At 58.4% G+C, this 20592-nt stretch overlaps 6 protein-coding genes across 6 annotated transcripts; all 6 read left to right on the top strand.

Moving 5' to 3' along the window:
- Nucleotides 1–1485: 1485 nt before the first annotated feature.
- LBRM_25_0200 (conserved hypothetical protein) lies at nucleotides 1486–5616 on the top strand (the record flags this gene model as incomplete). Its single annotated transcript, XM_001565475.1, has 1 exon — nucleotides 1486–5616. The coding sequence occupies one exon, from the start codon at nucleotides 1486–1488 to the stop codon at nucleotides 5614–5616; it is 4131 nt and encodes a 1376-aa protein (XP_001565525.1).
- A 1351-nt stretch (nucleotides 5617–6967) lies between these two features.
- LBRM_25_0190 (putative ubiquitin carboxyl-terminal hydrolase) lies at nucleotides 6968–7669 on the top strand (the record flags this gene model as incomplete). Its single annotated transcript, XM_001565474.2, has 1 exon — nucleotides 6968–7669. The coding sequence occupies one exon, from the start codon at nucleotides 6968–6970 to the stop codon at nucleotides 7667–7669; it is 702 nt and encodes a 233-aa protein (XP_001565524.2).
- A 1320-nt stretch (nucleotides 7670–8989) lies between these two features.
- On the top strand, nucleotides 8990–12139 carry LBRM_25_0180 (conserved hypothetical protein; the record flags this gene model as incomplete). The annotated part of the gene is made up of 1 exon (XM_001565473.2): nucleotides 8990–12139. One exon carries the CDS (start codon nucleotides 8990–8992, stop codon nucleotides 12137–12139), a length of 3150 nt encoding a protein of 1049 aa, XP_001565523.2.
- A 927-nt stretch (nucleotides 12140–13066) lies between these two features.
- LBRM_25_0170 (putative cleavage and polyadenylation specificity factor) lies at nucleotides 13067–15556 on the top strand (the record flags this gene model as incomplete). Its single annotated transcript, XM_001565472.2, has 1 exon — nucleotides 13067–15556. The coding sequence occupies one exon, from the start codon at nucleotides 13067–13069 to the stop codon at nucleotides 15554–15556; it is 2490 nt and encodes an 829-aa protein (XP_001565522.2).
- A 1300-nt stretch (nucleotides 15557–16856) lies between these two features.
- LBRM_25_0160 (conserved hypothetical protein) lies at nucleotides 16857–17504 on the top strand (the record flags this gene model as incomplete). Its single annotated transcript, XM_001565471.1, has 1 exon — nucleotides 16857–17504. The coding sequence occupies one exon, from the start codon at nucleotides 16857–16859 to the stop codon at nucleotides 17502–17504; it is 648 nt and encodes a 215-aa protein (XP_001565521.1).
- Nucleotides 17505–18230: 726 nt separating this feature from the next.
- LBRM_25_0150 (conserved hypothetical protein) lies at nucleotides 18231–20372 on the top strand (the record flags this gene model as incomplete). Its single annotated transcript, XM_001565470.1, has 1 exon — nucleotides 18231–20372. The coding sequence occupies one exon, from the start codon at nucleotides 18231–18233 to the stop codon at nucleotides 20370–20372; it is 2142 nt and encodes a 713-aa protein (XP_001565520.1).
- Nucleotides 20373–20592: the final 220 nt, after the last annotated feature.

Raw genomic sequence — 20592 nt, 5'->3', positions numbered from 1 at the left:
TCACTCCGAGAGACACGCCAGGTGGCGACCAGAAGAATGGCAGCAACAGTGAGGTGTTCTGCGGGGCAGGCGGGTGGGTAGAGTTTGGAGCAGGAACGGTGCTCTAGTGGCAGAGTCGGCGCACTGCTGTAGCGCGGCTCTACGGGTGCCATCGCGCCACGCGATGAGCCGGTAGCAGGCCGGATCAAGCCAGGTACGACCCACGTTCTACGGCCAAATGATTGTAATGGACGAACAAATCGATGTGCCTGTGAGGTCGACGAAGGCAGGGTGTTTTGGGAGTGTGCGAGCGGTGAGCAGCCGTGTTGTTTGCCGCTAGCTAGCGTTGTGGGTCTCTTGAAACTCAAAGTGAGACCCTCTCACTTCTTCTGTGGGGGATAGTAGTGACGCACACATTAAGTTCGTTGATGCGGCGTATTCTGGTGGGCTCGCTCGCTTTAGTCTTTCGCTCCATCTCTCTCTCTCTTGCCCGTTTTGCACTCGCCCTCCCTTTTTGGACATACGTGCGTGTCTTGGCAAGTATTCCCCAGTGGCTTCTCTTGCGGATAATGAAAGAAAAACGAAGCTACTCAGCTACTCAGCAGACGCCAATGGGCGAAGGAGAGTGGTTAGGCCTCGTGTTATGCTACTCCTTCCACGCAGCGTCTCATGGCTTGCACGCATGGTAGTGTAGGTCAGGGAGAGGCAGCCTCATCTCCCTGTGTCTGCAGAAGAGATGTGAAGGTTGTCCTTAGTTCCTGGCGTGCGTGCCGAATCACACCTCTCGGAGGCGGTCTTTATGTCAGAACGTATTAAGCCTTTACCCCCCCCCCCCCAGCTTAGAGTCGCTGAAGAGAGAAGCGGTGTTGTGGAGTGCGGGATACGGGGCTCTCTCTCTCTCTAGCCGTACTTAGCTGTGCGCACCTCACCGACTGCGTGTCGACGATCCCCACTTTCTTCTCACTCTTTTCCCCCTTTCCTCCGCCGGGTACACACGCCCACGTGCCCTCGTCACACGCGCCATTTAGTTGTATACGCACATACATGCCTGCAGAAGGGCACGTGCTGGTCGTGCACCACATCTCAACTGTTCATGGTTGACGAGCTTAGACTCTTCCGCATCCACACGCAACTTTCCTCTCTTGTCTGTTGTTGTACAGCACACGTCTGTATCGGCCGACTTGTGCAAGGGATTTCGAACGGCCCCTTGGACATCTGAAGGACAAGTGAGGCTTCCAAGCAGTGCGAGGGCCATTTGCTTTCCTCTTCTTACTCGCATTTTCTCATCGCGTCCATTAGAGAATAAAGAGAGAAGGCGGCGAGGGCAAGACCGACGTCACATACCGAACGAGACCCATCCTCGATCAGCGCGACACATTTCGTTTTTTGATTCCTCTCGTACAGTGAGACGTGTGCGTCTGCGCGTGCGGGCGGGAGACGACGTGTCGGGGACCGTTTTGTTGCTGCGGCGTCTTTGGCTTTGGTGTCGTAGTCGCTCATCACGCAATGGGCCTCACGCAACAGTTTGTGATCCCCAACGCAGACGTGGGTCGGGGGCATGTTGTGCAGGCGCTGCACCCGTCCTCGCCGCTGATAGCGGTGGCTGGCTCAAAAGAGCGCGTACTCATCACGAGCAAGCTGGGTAAGGTGGAGCATCAGTTCCCCATGCCGGGTGTTGTGGACATGGCATGGGAGTGCGGCAGCGACACGCTCGCCATCATCACCAGCCGCTCCTCTGCGGTGCACTTGTACACGCATCGCACACACCACAGCGACACCATAGACACAAAGCTGAGTGACCTGTGCTTCATCTCCTGGTCCCCTGCGCAACCGCTATTCGCCGCCGGCTCGAAGAGCGGTCAATTTGTACTGTACAACCGGAGAACACTGCGGCTTGTGCCCGTTGTGGGGACGCACACGAAGCAGGTGATCTCCGCCGTGTGGACGCATGCGCAGGACCACCGTCTAGTGATTATCTCCGCAGACTGCACCTTGTCCATATCTGACGCTGAAGGCAACAAGCTCCAAACGATTCCATTGCCATCTATACCGAAGTCGGTGTGTGTCTCTTGGGCGCCCGGCTCGCCGAAGCATTTGAGTCTCGCTGCTGTGAACCTGATCACCGCAGTACTGGTTGTTGACCTTCGCTCCTTCACAACGTCAGGCGGCCAATTCAACGGCAATCTTGGCCCCATCACGTGCCTGACTGCCGGCCGCAATGGCGAGTTCGTGGCGGGGTTCAAGAGCGGCGCGGTGGGTCTGCTGGACCTGGCCGGCAGCGAGGTACGGCTGCGCAGTTCCGTGAGTGTGTCGAAGGACGCCGTACACATGGTGAACTTCGGCGAAGGCAGCGGTCTTGTCGCGGCTGTCGCTGAGCACCGTGTGTGTCTTTTGCGTATCAACGATGATGGTATCGCTGCTACCGGCGACGAGGCCACGTTGGGCCTCGGCGACGGCGTGCCAGAGTCGCTCAAGTGGTCGAGAGACGGCCAGCATCTCCTCCTCGCCACGGACCAGGGCAATGTCACCGTATTCACACTAAACGTGCTGAACGTCAGCGCCTCATACGGCACGCTTGTCTTTTCCTTTATCTCCACCCGCACTATTGGAGTGAAGAACTTGCAAGATAGTCGTGTGGTATGCACAGTGCCCGTAAACAGCGACCCAACCTTTATGGCAGCGGGCATGGCGATGCTGGGCATCGGCGAGAACAACCAGGTGTCCTACTACGAGTATTTCATCCCCAATAGCCTCGCATGTCCCATGGCGGACCTGGGCAAGAATCTGTCAGAGGCGCCACAGCAGGCGCACTCGAGGTTTCTGAGGACGGTGGAGTACACGTCGACGGTCACCGACCTGAAGGTGAACTCACAGCTAGCGGCGGTTGTGTGCGACGGGCGAGTGCAGTTGAGCCCAATCCGCGACACCCCACAGGCTGCCGCGCCCTTGTACTTCCCTCAGAGCGGTGACACGCGCCTCGTCTCCATCGGCCTCTCCGAGGTGTTTTTCCTCTACGCGACGACGAGTCGCGTGAGCGTCTACGCGCTGCACAACATGCAGCAGGTGGCCACGTTTGCATGCAACACAGGTCTCAAGCGCGCCTTCCCGAATCCCGCCTGCACGCGCGTCGCCTACGTGGACGAAGGCAACAAGCTCTTCAACCTGAATCTCGTGACAGAGGTGGCGAACAAGGCGGAAGGCTTTGAGTCGGACCAGAAGACGGTGCTATGGGATCAGGCAGAGGCGACGATCTTCATCACGCACGACAGCCAGAAGTGTGTTACCTTTGTGAATACACCGCACAGCCGCCACGGCGCGACGTGTGAATCGGTGCTGGTGAAGGAGAGCAGCAGCACGAACCTGTACACGCCACTGCCGCCCAACTACACCCCCATCACACTCTTTCGCGGTGCGGTTGTGTGCCAGACGCCGAACGGGACACTGGACTCAGTGCCGCTGCACACGCACAGTAACATCTTCTTGCGGACTCCTAACGCTGAGGCATTCTATAACAACTTTTCGCTGAATCGGCTGCGATGGTCATCGAACAACATTTCGGCACCACAGGAGGCAGAGGACTTGGCTGTGAAGGCACTGCACATGCTGGACGTGGAGCTGGCAATCCGGGTCTACCGGCAGTTGTCGCAGCCGAGCCTGGTGCTGTGCCTGGAGAAGATCCGCCACATCCATGAGAAGAATCTGCTACTCGGCCACGTGTCGATGATCATGGGGTACATGAAGGACGCGCAGAACTTCTTTCTCCGCTCCTCGCAGCCGCTCTGCGCCTTGGAGATGCGGCGCGATATGATGCAGTGGGAGTCCGCACTCTCCCTCGCAGAGCAGCTCGCACCAGAGGAAGTGCCCATCATCTCGCGCGAGTATGCGCAGCAGCTCGAGTATCGCGGTGAGTACGTAAAGGCGGAGGAGATGTTTCGGCAAGGTCACCGCAAGCCGCCTACAGGCCACGCGAGCACGGAGCTGGCGGTGAGCGTCCGAGAAGTGGAGCGGCACAACGAGCAATGCTGGCAGGGTGCAGCCCGCTGCCAGATTCGCACCGGCAACATCGCCGATGCGATGAAGATTGCGAAGGAGTCGACAGACTTGTCATTCGTGAAGGACTGCGCGAAACTTTGCGAGGACAACCACAAGCACGAGGAGGCGGCGCAGCTCTACGAAAAGGCCGGCGACCTCGAGCGGGCGGCGACCATCTACATTGAGCGCTGCAAGAACCTGAAGGCGGCGTCTCGCCTGCTGCCCCTCATCAAGTCGCGCAACATTATTGGCATCTACGCCCATGGCAAGGAGGCAGACGGGGCCTTCGCGGAGGCCGAGAAGGCGTACCTGCAGGCCGAGGACTGGGACAACGCGGTGCGGTTGAGGCTGGACATGCTGAACGACCTTCATGGCGCCTACGTCATTGTACGGGAGACCCGCTCCGCCACCGCAGCTACACTCGTTGCCAAGAAGTGCAAGCTACAGAACGAGTATGGCACTGCGGTCGAGTTTCTCGTGCTGGCCAAGTCGCTTACCGAGGCGTTCGAGCTGGCAAAGGCGCACGATTGCATGTTCCATTTTGAGAGTGCCCTGCTGAATCAAGTTCAGCTGAAGGACGGCGTCGCCCCGCTCGTGAACCAGGCAGACTTCACCATGATTGCGGAGTATTACGACAACAACGGCAAACCTGGCCAGGCTGGCATGTACTATCACATCGGTGGCAACTACCCTAAGGCGCTCACAAAGTATCTCGAGTCGGGGCAGCCCGAGGACATCGAGAAGGCGGTGGAGGTGGTGGGTAAGGCGCACAGCGACAGTCTGACGAACAAGTTCATTGATTACCTCATGGGCGAGTCGGATGGCGAGCCAAAGGATCCATCGTACATTTTCAAGCTCTACTTAGCTATGGGTAGCTACGAGAAAGCGGCGAAGACATCCATCATTATCGCGGCGAAGGAGCAGGAGATGGGCAACTACAAGAGCGCGCACAAAACCCTCGTTGAGGCCTACCGCATTCTTCTGCGGAAGAACATACGCGTGCCGAACGACCTGCGCCGCACGCTGATGCTACTACATTCATACATCATTGTCAAGGATTTGCTTAAAATCATGCACTATGAAGATACGGCGTGCCGCATGCTGCTGCGCGTGTCGCGCAACATCCAAAAGTTCCCGAAGCACATTGTCACCATCGTCACCACGACTGTGCTGCAGTGCGTCAAGTCAAACTTCAAGAAGTCCGCCTTCGAGTACGCCTGCTTCCTCATTCAGAACGAGACGTACCGGACGGAGATGACGGAGAAGTCCCGCAAGAAAATCGAGGGCATCGTGCGTCGCCACACCAAAGATGACGCTGCCGACCCAGTTGAGCCGACGCTGCCGTGTCCCTACTGTGACGCGCCCGTCGCCGAGACAGAGCTGGACTGCGGTGCCTGCAAGAACACGATCCCGTTCTGTATCGTGACAGGCAAGCACATCGTAAAGAACGACTACGCGGCCACTCCTTGCTGTGGCTTCCTTGCCACCTACTCGGCGTTGATGACACGGCTGAAGGAGACGCTCACGTGCCCGGTTTGCGAGGCGATAATCGACATCAGTAAAGTGAGCCGTGAGACCGAGCCGGACTTAAAGACGCTTCTTTAGAGAAGAGTGCGGAGTGTCTGCGGGGAAGGGGAGGAGTACTGGTGTCTTGAGGCACCTCGTTTGCTGCGAGGGCAATGTTGGTGGCTTGACGCGCAACAAATGTACATACCGCTGGGCAGTCATTGAGAGCGAGGGAAGGAAAGACGGAGAGAGGAAGAACAAATCTGGGGGAGGGGTCGGGAGGGAATAAACTGACCTGCCCTAGTGCTCGGTGCACGTTATCGCTTCCCCCCTCCCCGCACCTTGTCGGAGAGCGGTGGCCACGCACCGACATGCCTGTATCGGCGCAGCGGCACTGTGTGCTGCGTTTCTTGTTGCCGCGGTTGTGCCCTGCTCTTGACAGCTTGTGCTCGTGAGGAGGAGTCTCCTCCTCACGTTTGCACTCCTGACGCAGACACGCACTCACCCGTCTCTCTCGATTTGCATCTACTGCGCACGCGGTTAGAATTCAGGCAGCACTGTGGTTCTTGTCGATGCACGTGTTTTGTGGTGAGGTAGATTGTGTAGGCGTGTGTATGGGCAATGTGTAGGATCCCGTCCGCGCTTCTCTCGTGTCCCGCCCTCCTTCTCTCCTCTTCCTCTGTCTCTCTCTCTCCACACTATGGCCTTCTTTGGACACTACGCCAACAACTGTGTTGCGCAAGAAGAAGAGAACGCCGTCGTGGACAGCCATGGAGGTGCATGAGCTCATTTATATGATGAGTGTCGCTCAGCTCAGCTGGTTTTCTGTGGGCAAATCCACAATGAATTGTGCGTTTGAGCCCCGCAAGGCTGTCTCTGGCTCTTTGTGTATTGTGGCGCAGATGTGCTCTTGCGTCAGTGCTGGCTGGAAAGCGCTGCGCCTCAGAAGTGCGTGGGACTTTTTGCACTCGCCAGGTACGATTCCTCACCTAACCCTGCACGTGAGGAGCTCTTTTTATGTTTGTGTCGACAATGCCTCTGCGGGTCTGCGCTGCCTCCTCCCTTTCCCTTTCGCCACATGGACTACCAACGGGCACGCGCTTTTCTGGCAGTAGCATACTGAGGCTCTCTCTCTCTCGTTCTCTCTCCCTCCCGCCTTTCCTGTTTCTCTTCCCAGCACTCGTCAGCCTCTTTGTTCAGCACGGTGACTCCTCTCTTGACTGCCTCCCACTCTCACCCCCTCATCACTGCCACGGAGGAGGCCTTTCAATTCTTTGGGGCTTCACTCGGGGCTCTGCCGCTCACAGTTCCTATTGTATCAGCTTCATCTCTCGTTCTTCCTCCTCGTTCTCCCTCGTCACCTCCCGGCTCACGTTTTATTTGTTCTGTATCCCATCCCGCTTTCTTCTCGTCTGCCTCTACTGCTGGCCCTCTTCCCCGCGGCCCCGCCATGTGGTTCCCGCTAGAGAGCAATCCAGCGGTGATGAACCGTTACCTGAGCGCCTTGGGGATCACAGAAGCCAAGTTGCAGTTTGTGGACGTGTACGGTGTGTCGGACGATCTACTGGAGATGGTCCCTTCGCCAGTGCACGCTGTGCTCCTCGTGTACCCTACCTGCGAAGCCACAGAGAAACGCATAGCCGAACAGCAAGCTGCACAGGCGGAAGAAATTGCGGCGCTCCGCCGGTTGCATCGTGTGTTCTTTACACAGCAGTGCGTGCCGAACGCGTGCGGGACCATTGCAATTATGCATGCCCTTCTTAACAACCACGATAAGCTCGGCGCGATCGCCCCCGGCAGTATCCTCGACAGTGCGTGGGTGAAAGCAGCAGAGGCGACGGTGGATCCCAAGGTGATGGGGAAACTTATTGCGGAAGACAAGCGTCTTGCCATCGCTCACGCTGCTGCTGCGCAGGAGGGCGCGACTACCAACCAGGGCATCGACGCGAACATCAACCTTCACTTCGTTTGCTTCATCCAGGTAGGCGGGCGCTGCGTCGAGCTAGATGGGCGCAAGGACCACCCGACCTTGCACGGTGACTGTGCTGACAACACGTCATTTCTCAAGGCAGCCGCCGCCGCCATACAGGAGCGCATGGCGCTGAACCCGAACGCCTACGAGTTTGGCATCACTGCACTGGTGGACAAATAATTGACTGTCCGACCACCGTTGCCCCCCCCCCCTCCCCCCCCGCGCCTCAGTGTTTGTTTTGTTGTTCGCTCTACTTTTATATCCGGGCAGTGACAGAAGACACCTCAGTACGCCGTATCAGCGTGTCTCAGGGCATGGCACACAGAGTGAGGCATCCTGAGCCACCCCGAGGGGATGCAGCAGGCGGCGACGAGCGCAATGGGAGAGGCCGCGCCGCAACCTGCGCAGCGGGGAGTGCGCCGTGTTTGTGGTGGAGGTCGTGCTAAGATGAATGAATCGCTGCACTGCTGTAGCGCGTGCCTACTGTTGCCTCACACCCCTCGATCGGCCCTGTGACGGCCGAGTCGAGTGCAGTGGTGTTGTGGCTTATGATGTCCTGCAGAGAACAACTACATTGCGCCCTGTTCGCTCTCTCCTCTGTTCAATCTGAGTGTGAACTACGTGTCTCTTCAGGGTGCACTATGCACGTACACCTGTATCGATAGACATACATACATACTGGTGTGTGTGTGTGTGTGTGTGTGTGTGTGTGTGTGTGTGTGTGTCTCGCTCTCTCTCTCTACCGCTGCTGCTTACCTCTGCGCTGCAAGACGGTATGCGCGACGCTCTGTAATTCAGCACGTCGTTGCGCCGCTCTTTGTCGAAGTTGAACGAGTGGATGGGAGAGAAAAAATGCCGTGAGGGTTTCCTGCGCGGGCCCAATTTCGTCACTGTTGCGCTTTAGCACCGCAGCAGGGGCACGGCTTTCGCAGAACATTATTTTGGCGCACCTCTACGAAGGAGAGAGGATTCACTTTTGTCATTCACAATGCGCTGTGTCAATGTGTAGGGGCCCCCCTCCCTCTCCCTCTCTTGTGCTCTCTCTCTATGAGTGGAGCTTTTTGGAGCGCACTCCACACACTCCTCCGTCTTACCTCCTCACCACCGTTCTCCCTCTCTTCTGACTTTCTACCTACGCCGTGACCGCGTTAGTGTCTCATTCCTAACACAGCGCGTACATGCGCCTCAGAGCGTGTCAGTGTGATTGTCTTCGTACTTCCACACTCACGCTTCCCCCTCTTTACCTCTGTGTGCGACTCCGTCCCTGCGAGGGCACACGCGCAGAGTAGTATAATCACCTTCTTCCTGGTTTCTCCTGTGTGGCTCTCGCGCGCGCCGTGAAGAGCCGGTGCAGCGCTGCCATTTTCCCCATCAGACTCCGCACAAAGCTCGACGACCCTCTCCAACGGGACAACTTTATCGATACAGATTTGGCTTTTCGGGAACGAGGGCACCGGGTGGGGTAATAAGGGCAACTACAGGGGTGTTGTTGCCACCTTCATGTTGCGGTCACCTACGTTTATTACGGGCTTGCCCCTCCGTCGCTCACATTGTACGACATTAGCGCAATCGGGTTGCGCGCGGGCACAGCGCCACCACTGCAGCACCCTCGGGCAGATTCAGGCTGTGTTTAAGGCACTGCGCCAGGCGAAGGGTGTCCGAGGCGGTACCGTGAGACTTTGCATTACTGAAGACATGCGGGTAATAGTAGAGCATCAGCCGCTGTTGGAGGGCGGCGCGCAAACATTTGTGCAGGAGGTTGCGGCGTGGCACGGCACTTTTTCCACGACCGTGCGGGAGGCTATTGGACACCTGCATCCCTCCGACGAGCTGCGTACGAGTACATCTCCTCTGCAGCCCTCTCTGACGGCTCCTGTATCACCAACTGGCGCCACCATTGTCGATCTTACCAGAGTGAATTCTGACGAAATCCGCTGCGTCATGATGTTTATGGATCAGAGATACCCACAGCTGCGGCTGTTGCTGCGCCACACCAGTGGCCGAGACCTGCAGGGGACACAACTGCACACCGCCAGTGCTGAACTTGTGCCACGTGGGATGGGAGTACTGGTGACGTCTCTCACTGCAGAGCTGCAGCGACTGACGGAGGTCTTCAAAGGCGAGGCGGTCGGCCAAAGCTACCTTGGATGTGTGCGTCGCGCTCTCCGCGACGCCTTCTCTGCTGCGGGTCTTGTATACCCATCCAGCTCGATGGGAACAACAACTGCCGTGTCGGTGCTGTCCCTCTACGCCGAGGCCTGGTCCTCTGATGGCTTTTCCCTGCATTTGGTTCCAGACGTGAGTCCAGACCATGTGGAGTGCACTCTGCGCCATGGCGCTACAGGAAAATCGCTGGCGTCTACTGCTTTAGCCCTCACGAGTGAAGGGCTGCGCACATTGCTGAAGTTCTGCGACGCCACGACAGCGGAGCACTACGCCGACCGTCACGCCTCTATTCAGCAGCGCCTACGTAGTACGCCACTGCACCTTGTGTTGCCACGCAGTCATCTACGCGTCAAACACCTCCTGCGCAGGCTTCTCCTGTACTACTATGGCATTGACGAAGAGGCGGTTGTTTTTCGAGCAGAGATGCTGAGTGGCTCGATGCATAGGGTCCAGGTGCAGGTGCGTCTTGACTTGTCGAATACCGTAAACATTGACGACGGCTTCCTCGGCTTCTTTGTCCTCGGCAAGGCAACGGGCAGCTCCAAAAGCTCAACAGTGGAGCTCGCCACCGTGCAGGCGTTGCAGACTGTGTTTCCTGACGTGTTTGAGAGCGAGATCGCCTACCATCCAGAAGTGCGTGCTATCCTGGAGAGCGACAGAGCCACTACCTCTGACGACGCCCCTCCGTCTCCAGGACAGGGACTAGATAATCAACTGCGCTGGGCACTTCAACGGCAGAACGCGTCTTTCATTGTGGAGACAGTGATGTTGAAACCAAACTCGACTCATCCAGAGTGGGGTATTACGACGGGCGCCAACTCGGTGTGGGTTTCTCAGCTGTATATTGTGCAGGGGACCACCAACGCGAACGCAACCGATACAGCCAAAGCCGGTGCTGCGGCTAGTCATGAGCTGTGTTGTTGCGCGTTTGATGGTCGAAAGGCGCGCAGCGAGCAAAAGGTGATGGCGGCCGCTCTTGCCCAGCGATTCCCTGATCTCTGTCGTCGAAGCGTGGAGCAGGCGCGGGAAAAACATCTCATCGACGCTAGCGGCACACCAGCACCGTGCGCCGGGGTGAGGGGGTTGCAAGACGCTAACGTGAACGTATTCGCGGCGGCACTCTCGTCTGATCCATTTCTCAGGCTTCTTGACCCACGCAAGTGTGCCGAGCCGCAGCCACTTTCTGCGGTACACACTGCCGACTCCACCCTGGAGCGCTACTGGCGTGCAACCAAAGCAAATGGCTCATTTCTGGGGAGCATTTGTGTGATGCGTGAGGCGAGCCGCTCCGTTTACGTTGCGCGGTGCGTGAGGGCAGGGGATGTGTGTGACGCGCAGGGGCGAGTGATTGCCGTGGCCACGGGCTCCACCGAGATCGGTGCACTGTTTGCTTTGCTGAGAAGCATGCAGGAGCTCCCAGAGGTGGTCAGCCGGGATACTTCCACCCTGGTTGCCAGTGAATCCAGCTTGGTGGCGGATCTGCCATTGGTGTTACCAGATGCATCACCGTTGCAGACCTGTGCGCAGGCCATCGCACGGCTCTACGGACTGCACTGCACCGTGTGTATTCGCCTGGACGGACTCACGTATGTGGCTGAATTATGGAGTAAGACTCCGGCAGAGAGCGCTTTATTGGAGGCGCATTCAAGGCTCTCGAAGAACCCGTTTGCAGCCGATCGGGTCTTTTACCTTGGCCGAGGACACGCTAGCACGCCATTCGTGGCTGCGATACGCGCCGCCCAACAGGTGTTCGAGACGCACATACGAGCGCACCATCGCGCGTTCGACGAAGAGGTGCTGATGCGGGGAAAGTTGAGGCTGCAGCCGGATACTCAAGGGTGTCTTGTTTGTCTGTGTGACGCGGTGGTAGCAGAAATCAAGTCCACGAGCGACCGCATTGTCAGTGACAACTGGCTTCTCTTCACGTTCGAGCATGATCAGCTCAGCGACTTGTCCTTCCATGTAGCATCAGGGAAACGCTCTGTCGTGCTTGAGCATGCTATCAGCAAGGACTTGCTGAGCTGCGCGCGTGAACTAGCCAACCGTATCAGTCACGAAACGAGTGACACATTCCTCTCACCCGCACGCGTTTCCGGCGTAGACGCTCAGACGGCGGAGCAGCTATTGTGCAAGCTCTGTCTGCAAGCCTACGGACTTACTCTGCAGACGGACACGTGCCAGAGAGGCCAGATGTGGCACTGCCGGCTGAGCGTGCTCATGTCAGACGAGATAGCGTACTGCATCGCGCAGGCATCTGGACTTCGCAAGAGGGATACCGTAGAGGCCGCTGCAGTGGCTGCGCTGCGGGAATACTTCGTCGCAGAGTTGCCCCACATTCACATCTTTGCTACACTTCCCGCTGTTGCGGCGCTAGAAAGTCCTAACAACACCTCTGCCGAGACGCCGACGAAGTCGAGGTGCGAGACGTACGCGTTTCGCGTATCGGAAACGGCGTCAGCATTGGAATCTTCGAGCGGCTCATAAGAGCGCGAGGGTGCAGCTGTGCTAATGGTATCCTACCTGCACTGCAGAATTCTTGAGAGATACTTCGGGCTGTGTTGACGTGCACCAACATCTCAGCGGATGGGAAGGACTGGACAGGGCTCAGGATGTGCTATGCTCAAGTGGGCACCCGTGACTATCATGTGTGCCTGCAGTCCACAAGTTTGCTGTGGGCGGCTCTCTTCGCGGAATGGCGCCGCCGAGTGCGCGTTCTTCATTGTTCTAGTCGATTTAGTTTTCCTCTTTACCGCTCCTTTTCTGTGATTTGCGCGCGGCGCTTGTGGTTTGCTCACTTTTGTCTACATCTGTGCGCCAAGCGCAACGGATGGTGGATTGCTGGGGAGGCCCATGCGCTGAACTGGACTGATGTTGAGGTCTAGAAGATAAACCGCAGGCGTCAGGTCACGCAGGTGTGGCGGCGCGCATCGTGTTGATTGTCGGAGCTCAGCTCTGTGCCCCCCTCTTTTTCTTTTCTGTGGCGTGATGTACATTACATCATTCCGGCCGTAGGAGTGATCCTGGGTGTTGAGGTGAGTCTGACACGCCCCCTTTCACCACCACTGCTGCTTTGCTCTCATATATTCCCGCCCCTCTTCCTTCCACTCTACTACCATGCAGCACTGTTCCTCCTCTGTCGGACTGCCTGCACGTCGTTCCCATTCTCGTGCCCTCCTCCCACCCCTCCTCTCCATTTCCTTGCCCCTTCCCCCCCCCCCCCCTACATACATTATCATTTCACACCGTGCTGGCACTCGTCAAGGTTCCGCATCAGTGTCTCCATCGGCCAGCGCAGAAGAGGCTGTCAGCCCTTTCACCCTCTATTTCTCTCGCCATAGCGCAGCGTTCTTCGCACCTTCTCCGTCCACCTCCTTCACTCCACACCTCTACCGCGCCAACGCCATCATTGTCATGCTACGCGCCTCCGCGGGCAGTATTCGGCTCACTTCGGTGTACGAGTGCACTACCCCCAATGCACCCTATGCCTATCTCGTTGAGATCGACGGGGTGCGCATCCTCTTCGACTGCGGATGGAATGAGGAGTTTGACACGTCTTTCCTCGCTAAGCTGAAGCCATACCTGGCAACTGTGCATGCCGTGATCCTGTCGAGTCCGCACATCACCGCCTGCGGCGCCCTTCCCTTTGTCCTCACCCACATCGCTCCCGGCACTTTTGTGGCGGCGGCCGGCGCCACATCGAAGATAGGCGTGCACAGTGTCTTGCACTCCTTCTTGTATCAGTACCCAAACTCGCACACCTTCACCCTCGCGGATGGGGAGGGGTTCACGATGACGGTGGACTCCATCTACCACAGCTTTCGCTCCCTCCGCGAGCCGTACGGCGGTAAGGTCACCGTGAAGAATGAGGATGTTGAGGTCAACTGCTTCGCTGTCTTTGCTGGCCGCATGCTGGGTGGCTACAGCTGGACAATCAAGTACCAAATCGATGAGCTCTTCTACTGCCCAGACTTCTCGGTGAAGCCGTCGTACGCGCTGAAGTCGTTTGACGTGCCGACAACGGCGAACATCGTGCTTGTGAGCAGCTTTCCCTTTCATATGACCGTCTCAAATCGGACGACGAAGTACGAAGAACAACTGAAGAGCCTCTTCAAAGAACTCCAGCACACCCTGCGCGGTGGCAGCGACGTTCTCGTGCCTGTTAACGTCGCAGGTCGTGGACTGGAGGTGCTGAACATCCTTGTGCACCTCTTGGCAGAGCAGGGCGGCGACAAGTACAAGGTTGTCCTGGTGGCTGCCCAGGCCCAGGAGCTGCTCGACAAGGCAGGCACCATGACCGAGGCGCTGCAGGACTACTTGATTCTCGATGATAAGCGCCTCTTTGCGAATGTCCTCACGTGCCGCAGCGCAGAGGAGGTGCTCCCGATCCAGGGCCCCAAGATCTGTGTCGCGGACGGGGCCTCTCTGGATTTCGGACCCTCCGCGGAACTACTCGAGTACTTTGTGAAGGGCAACCGCGACGGCGCCGATCACCTCATCGTCTTGACGGAGCCGCCGTTGCCGGGGACGAACGCGACCGTGGTGACCGCTGCTGGGGACGGCGAGCGTCTCCACTTTCAAATCACGCGTCGTAGTCGCCTGAGTGGGGAGGAGCTGGAGGAGTACTATATTGACCTGGAGCACGACGTAGAGCAGCGCCGGCGTGAGTTGGAGGCGCAAAGCATCTTCCAGGTTGTGCCAGACGACGAGGAGGACGCTGCGAATACCAAGGGAGATGCGGACGACGATGACGACGACGATGGCGAATGGGTGGCGGCGGCGGCGACGAGTCATGGGGGAGCAGCTGAGAAGCCTTCCACCATCAGTGGCACCACGGCTGCCACCACAGCTGGCGCAGGCGATGCTGCCGGGGTCCCAGCGAAGACGAAGGCGGCGACGACCCCTGGCTTGGTGTTGCCGCCGTCGTTACACTACCACTCGAAGCATCTGAGCTTTCCCGTGCTGGAGACAGCGAGCACGCTGAGCGCGGCGGCACTGAAGCGCATCGATGTTGCGTACGGGCTTCCTGTTAGCGAGGAGGAGCAGGTCGTGCTGCAGAAGCGCGCGCCTGCTCGGCAGCACAGCGATGCGGGGCCAGAGGCGCTGCAGGTGGAGAACGATGCACAGCGGCTCGCCAACATCCCATCCAAGGTGTCGCGCGTTGCGGTGGAGGTGACACGGCGCTGCCGCGTTGTCCTCTCCGACCTCAGCGGCTATCCAGACGCTCTCACCATGAAGAGCATCCTGAAGACAAAGTGGACGTTTGCAAAGAAGATGGTCGGACTTCGCGGCAACGCCGAGGATGGACGGGCGTTTCAGCACTTTTGCCGCGCCGACAAATCCATGAAGTGCGGGTCGACTGTCTTCAGTGTCACGTCGTCCGGCGTACCGCTGGAGTTGGCAACGCACGTGTACTCGTATGCGGTGCAGCTAGAGTCGAGTCTCGCACGTAGCCTGTCGCGTGGCCTACGCCGCGTCCGCGAGACCAAGTCAAAGAGTACATGGGAGGTTGGGTGGGTCAACGGTGAGCTCTCCGGCGTGCGTGCTGAAGCCGACCTTGTGGAACCAGAGGCGCAGCGCCGTCGCTCCGACCGCGCCTCTTACTTCCTCACTGCTGTCACAGCGGACAAGTCGCAGGCGTGTGCAGCACAGCGGGAACAGCAAGGGCTGCAGAGTGGCTCCTTCTTTGTTGGCGACATGGACCTTCGCCGCCTGCGCGAAGTCTCGCGCCAGGAGAGTGGGCTGTACAGCGAGTTTCACAAGAAGGCGCCCTTGCTGGTCTTCGATGAAGGCGTGTGTGTCCGAAAAGGCGCTGACGGCACCGTCACCATCTCCTCCATTGCCACCCCGGCACTGTTTGATCTGCGCCGCACCGTCTATCGCCAGTACTCGCAGGTATTGTAGGCTGGTGGGGAGAGCGAAGATGCAGAGACAAGGGGCATCTGAACGGAGAGGTGCGCACACCTCGGTTTGTGGAGTTTTGTTCTCGTTCTTGTGCAAGTTTGTGGAGTGTGTTTGTGGGTGAAGTAGTGTGACTCGCTTGACCGCTCCGTGCGGCCCTTTTTCATTCGCATCGAGGGGAAGGAGGATTTCGGTGCTGAAGGTGTTTACGCATGTCGTGGTCGTGCGCCGTCGGCAATGTCGTTGTCGGCTTGGGTCTGTGTGTGTCGGCGCGTGAGCGCAGATGCTGCTGAGGGACGGCGGGAGACGCACCCTTTTGATGAGGCTCGGTGCGTGTTTTGCTCCTCTCCGCGCAGAAATGGACACCCCGACCTGACTGGCAACGGTCGAAGGCGCAAGAGAAAAAAGAGAGACGGCCACCCCCGCTCCCTACCACTCGCCACCTTCATCCACCCCAGCTGGGGTAAATCTTCCTCACCCATATTCTGTTTCAGACATGTTGGCTACCACACTCCTTCCTTCTCCTACTCTCCTGGTCGTCCCTTCGCAAAGCTTGTTTCATGGCGGCAGGACCGAGCACCTGGCACGGCATGGCAGAGGTCGCACCTCTTCTTGGGCTTTCTGCGGGTGAGCGAGCGGAACGCGAAGGAGAGCGGCAGGAGAAATGTCTGCAGCAGAGGACCAAATGACGCGAAACACGGCAGAGGTCAGCCAGCGTGTCCATAATGGTCGGCCTTGTATGCACGGCCTGCTCTGCGCCCTGTATTCCGCGCCCCCCATCTCCCTTCTGCCCCCCCCTCCTTCCCTCCTTCTGTGTGTGTGTCTTCAACGTTTTCCATCACGCAATGCTTCCCAGGCGATGTGTATTGTCTGCGTGCAATTGGGGTGCTCGTGTGCCTCGTTTTTACTGCAGGCTGCGCCGCACCACAAAAGGGAAGAGAGCAGCGCCATACCATCAACTCAGTAGCCCCTCTGCGCTGCGTGTGCGTCAAGACGCTGGGCACAAATACTTCTGTGGACCACCTTGCATCCCGGATGTGACTTGGGCAGCGGTGAGGGCCACACGTGTCTCTGCTAGCAGCCCTACCACCCTTTACAACACAAGACTGCATCGCTGAGAGAGAAAGAGAGAAGTCAAGGCACAACTTTTCGCCACATCTCCTGCAGCTTATAGTTCTCTGTTGGTGCGGTAGACAGCGTTGCTGGAGGGAGGTAGTGGGGTATCACCGGCATAGCAACAACAAGCGCTCGTTGGCGCGGTAACGCCCTCTGTCCTTCTTTCTCTACCGCACGACCTCCCTCTATGGCGGATCCAGCAGACGTACTTCTCCTGTCGCTTGAGGTGGAGGCGGCAGCTGCTCGAAACGCCGAACTGAGTCAGACCATTGAGGCGCTGCAGGACGAGGTACTGCGCCTCCGGCGCGCGGATGCGTCGCTCTTTGCTTGCGATGCGCGACAGGGGCCGAAGTTACCCTCGGAAACCGTGGAGGGGCCAAGTACGACGCGAGGCGTACAGCGAGACCTGTCGTCAGCTGCTGCAGATGCCAGAGAGGCGTTTCTCGTCCTGGATGACTTGCTTTTCGAAGTGGCTGATATTCGCTCTCGGATACTCCCGGAAGAGAGCGTGGACTTCACGCCACGGGCCTTTAGCGCAGAGGCCACGGTGACCGGCCACGCCACGCGATGCCTCGAGGAAGCACGCAAGCTAAAAGAAGCTCTCATTGTCAAGCAGCACAGCATGGCGGCGCAGGTGTCAGAGCTTCGGCGTGCTCTCGGTGAGCAGGCCGAGAGCAACGAGAAACAATGCACAGACGGTGCGTTGCAGTACGCCATGTTGGAGCGCAAGTATGCAGAACTCCAATGCAAGTACAGGGAGGCAATCGCAAGACAGGGTGAATTGGTGCTTGATCGTGTCATTCAGTCTGTCCCACAGCCGTCGCCGTTCCGTTGACTGTCATGGAGTTGTGCGGCTGTGAAATCCGTTGTTAGTTTCCTCCGTTGGTGGCAAGTTGCGGAGTGCAGCAGAAGGGAATGTTGTGGCTATGATGCTCTTGTACATGTGAGGCAGCCGTTTTCGCGAGTGTCTCGCCACTGCGGGGGAGAGCGCCTTGGTGTGCGTGACAGTCGCACCATAGACCGCTACTCGCCTGTAGGGAACCAACTCCGAGCAGCACAGGGCGTCAGTGTTGGTGAGTGCAACTCAGTTTGCAAGTCTCTCGGGTGGTGGAGCTGGTTCGAGGTACCAGGAGGCATTCTTGTGGACAGCGCCCCAGCACCCCCGATGGCGGATCTGAGCGGGGGCATTTCGAGGCGTTTTTTTTTTTTGCTGCCCTTTTTGGTGGAGGGGTGGCACTTTTCATCCTGCACGGTCTGTCGGTCGACATCTCTCTCGCTATTGATATCGTTGTCGGAATCGCTCATTCACCTCTGGGCGACGCTGTTGGCGAGAGCGGATGTGCATTATGCTGCTATTCATGCGGTCACCTCTGTGGCGCAACGACGCATTCTTTGGTAGCCCTTTGACTTCTCTGTGCCTCACACGGCCTTTTTCTGCGCTCTCTCTTTCACTGCCCGTCTTATCCCGCACCGCCCTTCGCTTTATTTTCCGTTGAACTGGCTGCGCACTCCTTCTCACGGGTTGCCTCACGCACTCTCTCTACAGGTTCGCTGCCCCCACATGGACAGCACCGATGCTGCGTCGACAGCGGTGTGGGCATTTGCCACCGCTCCGTCGGAAGGCGTGCCAGTACTGGAAGCCCTTGCACAGGAGTTCGAATGGCTGGGCGCGCTGCCTCTCGATGATCTGCTGACACACACCGACTCTCATCACGGGCGAGTTACAGGCGCACGGGAGCTAATGAGCGCCCTCTTGTCGGTGTCGATGCCGTGCCCTTCACCTGCGCAGGTGGCCCTGTACGTGGTCTTTGCGTCGCGCGTGTACGTGGCACTCTTCGTGGAGACGGTGGAGCGAAAGCGCCGACGCCTACCTTCGGAGAGCTCAGATTTGTTTGACCATACTCAGAAGGATTGCCTTCGTGTATGCGTGTATGCCACGATGCAGGCGTGGACGCGCGATCTCGTTCCTTTTCTCGTGCACTCGGTGCTGCCGTGTCTTCACCTCCGCGACGCGGAGCCTACCACAGTGAGGGCTTCGAACCCGAGTGCTTGTCCACCGGGCGCACCAAAAGTCAGTTCCGACGACGAATCCGAGAAAAACTCCACAGAGAAGCAGAGGGAACTCCTCGATGCACTTAATGCGTACTGTGTGCGTGAGGAGCTGGTGCGCCTTGTCGTCGCGGTGTACCGCACAACAAGTGGCGAGGACGATGCCGCTGCCGCACTGTTGCTGGCAGCGTACGCTGCGCTGTGCTACACAGAACCCTCTCGCTCCCTGGCCTCGGGCCGACGACATCTTCGCGGGACCGCGGCCACAACACTGCAGCAGTGGCGCACACGTTTTTGGGACGAAATACATCCGGCAGCCTCGAGCAATACGACAACGGAACGCGCAGCTCCACCTGACACGATCGCATACGGTGACCTCGATGCCATTCTCACACGGTGTCTCCGGCGCCTCCGCGAGATCGCAGCTGAGCCGCACTGCTACAACTCCAGAGACCCCCTCTCGTTTGCACTGACCGCTTTGCAGGCTTGTGCCGTCTCCACTGGCCGTGCCGACACATTGCACGCCGCGGACGTGGAGAGGGGGACCGCACCACCGGACAGCACCGCAGCCGGTCTAGCCATGGAGCACGATCGTGATGTGGAGGCCTCCACCTTGGTGGCATTGGATGCGTTGGATGTGCAGTCATGTGAAGCTGCCGCAGATCCTCCGGAGGAGCTCCTTTCTCTGTCTCTGTGTCGCCAAGGAGCACTGCTGCTTCTCGCGGATGCGCTACGATATCAGTGCACATTAGCGGCACAGCAATCATTCGCGTATACCGTGTCCGCCTCATCGCTGCTGCTCGGTGTCGCCGATGCGTACGTTGTCGCTTTGCGGTGTGCGTGCAGCTCTGCCGTGCTCTTGCGGCATTTACTTTTTCTGCACGATATTCTGTCGGCTGTGCCCAAGTACACGCTCTGCTGCGCCGAAGAGGCGGTGGGCAGTCAGCTACGGCCCAGTGGGCAGAGGAATCTGGATTCGTGTCTCACGAGGCGCTACGAGGCCTTCTTTGATATGGCAAAGGAGCTGCTGACAATCTCGGCGCTGTGCCCCGTCGAGGAGCACCGACGAATGTCCCGTATTGTGGTACTGGAGCTTCTGGGGCGACTCGAGGAACGGGCACGGATCCGTATGCACGGCTCGCTCATGGCGCTTTGCCCTTACCCATCCATCGCCCGTTTCTTTCTCGAAGAGTTTGTGCGCGAGTGGCGTGCGACGAAGAGCGCGATGGATCGTTTCACTGCACCGCAGGCATCCCCGACAGACTCGATGGCGCCTTTCGTGCTGCAGCAGTGTGCGCAAGCCTTTCTCACACAAGTGTCAAGCGGCACGAGCGGCTTCGTGGACCCGCTGGTTGTCGTGTTGAACTTTGTGCGGGTGGAGGTGAGCCAGCGGGCATGGATTCGCTCATCGTGTCCACAGGCTGCAATGTCAGGGCCTGGAGATAAAGTTTCCTCTGTGTGTTGCGCATGGTCGCAGTTCCTGGGTTCCCTGCGCGAGCGCCTCCTTCCTCGATGCCACGCACTCATGGAGAAAGCTGCGACTCTACTCGAAGACCATCAGGCAACACCATTTTCCGTGGAGGTCTCTCTCTCCCCGCTCGACTTGTTTTCGCTCAGCTGCGCCGTCGAGGGTCTCGAGCAGGTGCTAGGGTAGCGGCACGCACATGGATGCTATGACGTGTGTGTATGCGTGCCTGTTGGGGGGGTGCTAGTCGCGCCAAAGATTAGTGCGGACTTTCCTAAGCCGCCGATTGGAGGAGCCAAAGACGTGGGAGTAGTGCGGAGTCAGTAGGTGGGCACATGAGTATGCAACCGTGCCGCTGCGGCGCGCTGCTCGCTATCCAAGGAAACACATGCGACACGAAAGACACGAG

Source organism: Leishmania braziliensis, chromosome 25 (genome assembly GCF_000002845.2).
Source record: "Leishmania braziliensis MHOM/BR/75/M2904 complete genome, chromosome 25".
NCBI lineage: Eukaryota > Euglenozoa > Kinetoplastea > Trypanosomatida > Trypanosomatidae > Leishmania > Leishmania braziliensis.
This window is presented reverse-complemented; position numbering and strand designations above follow the sequence as displayed.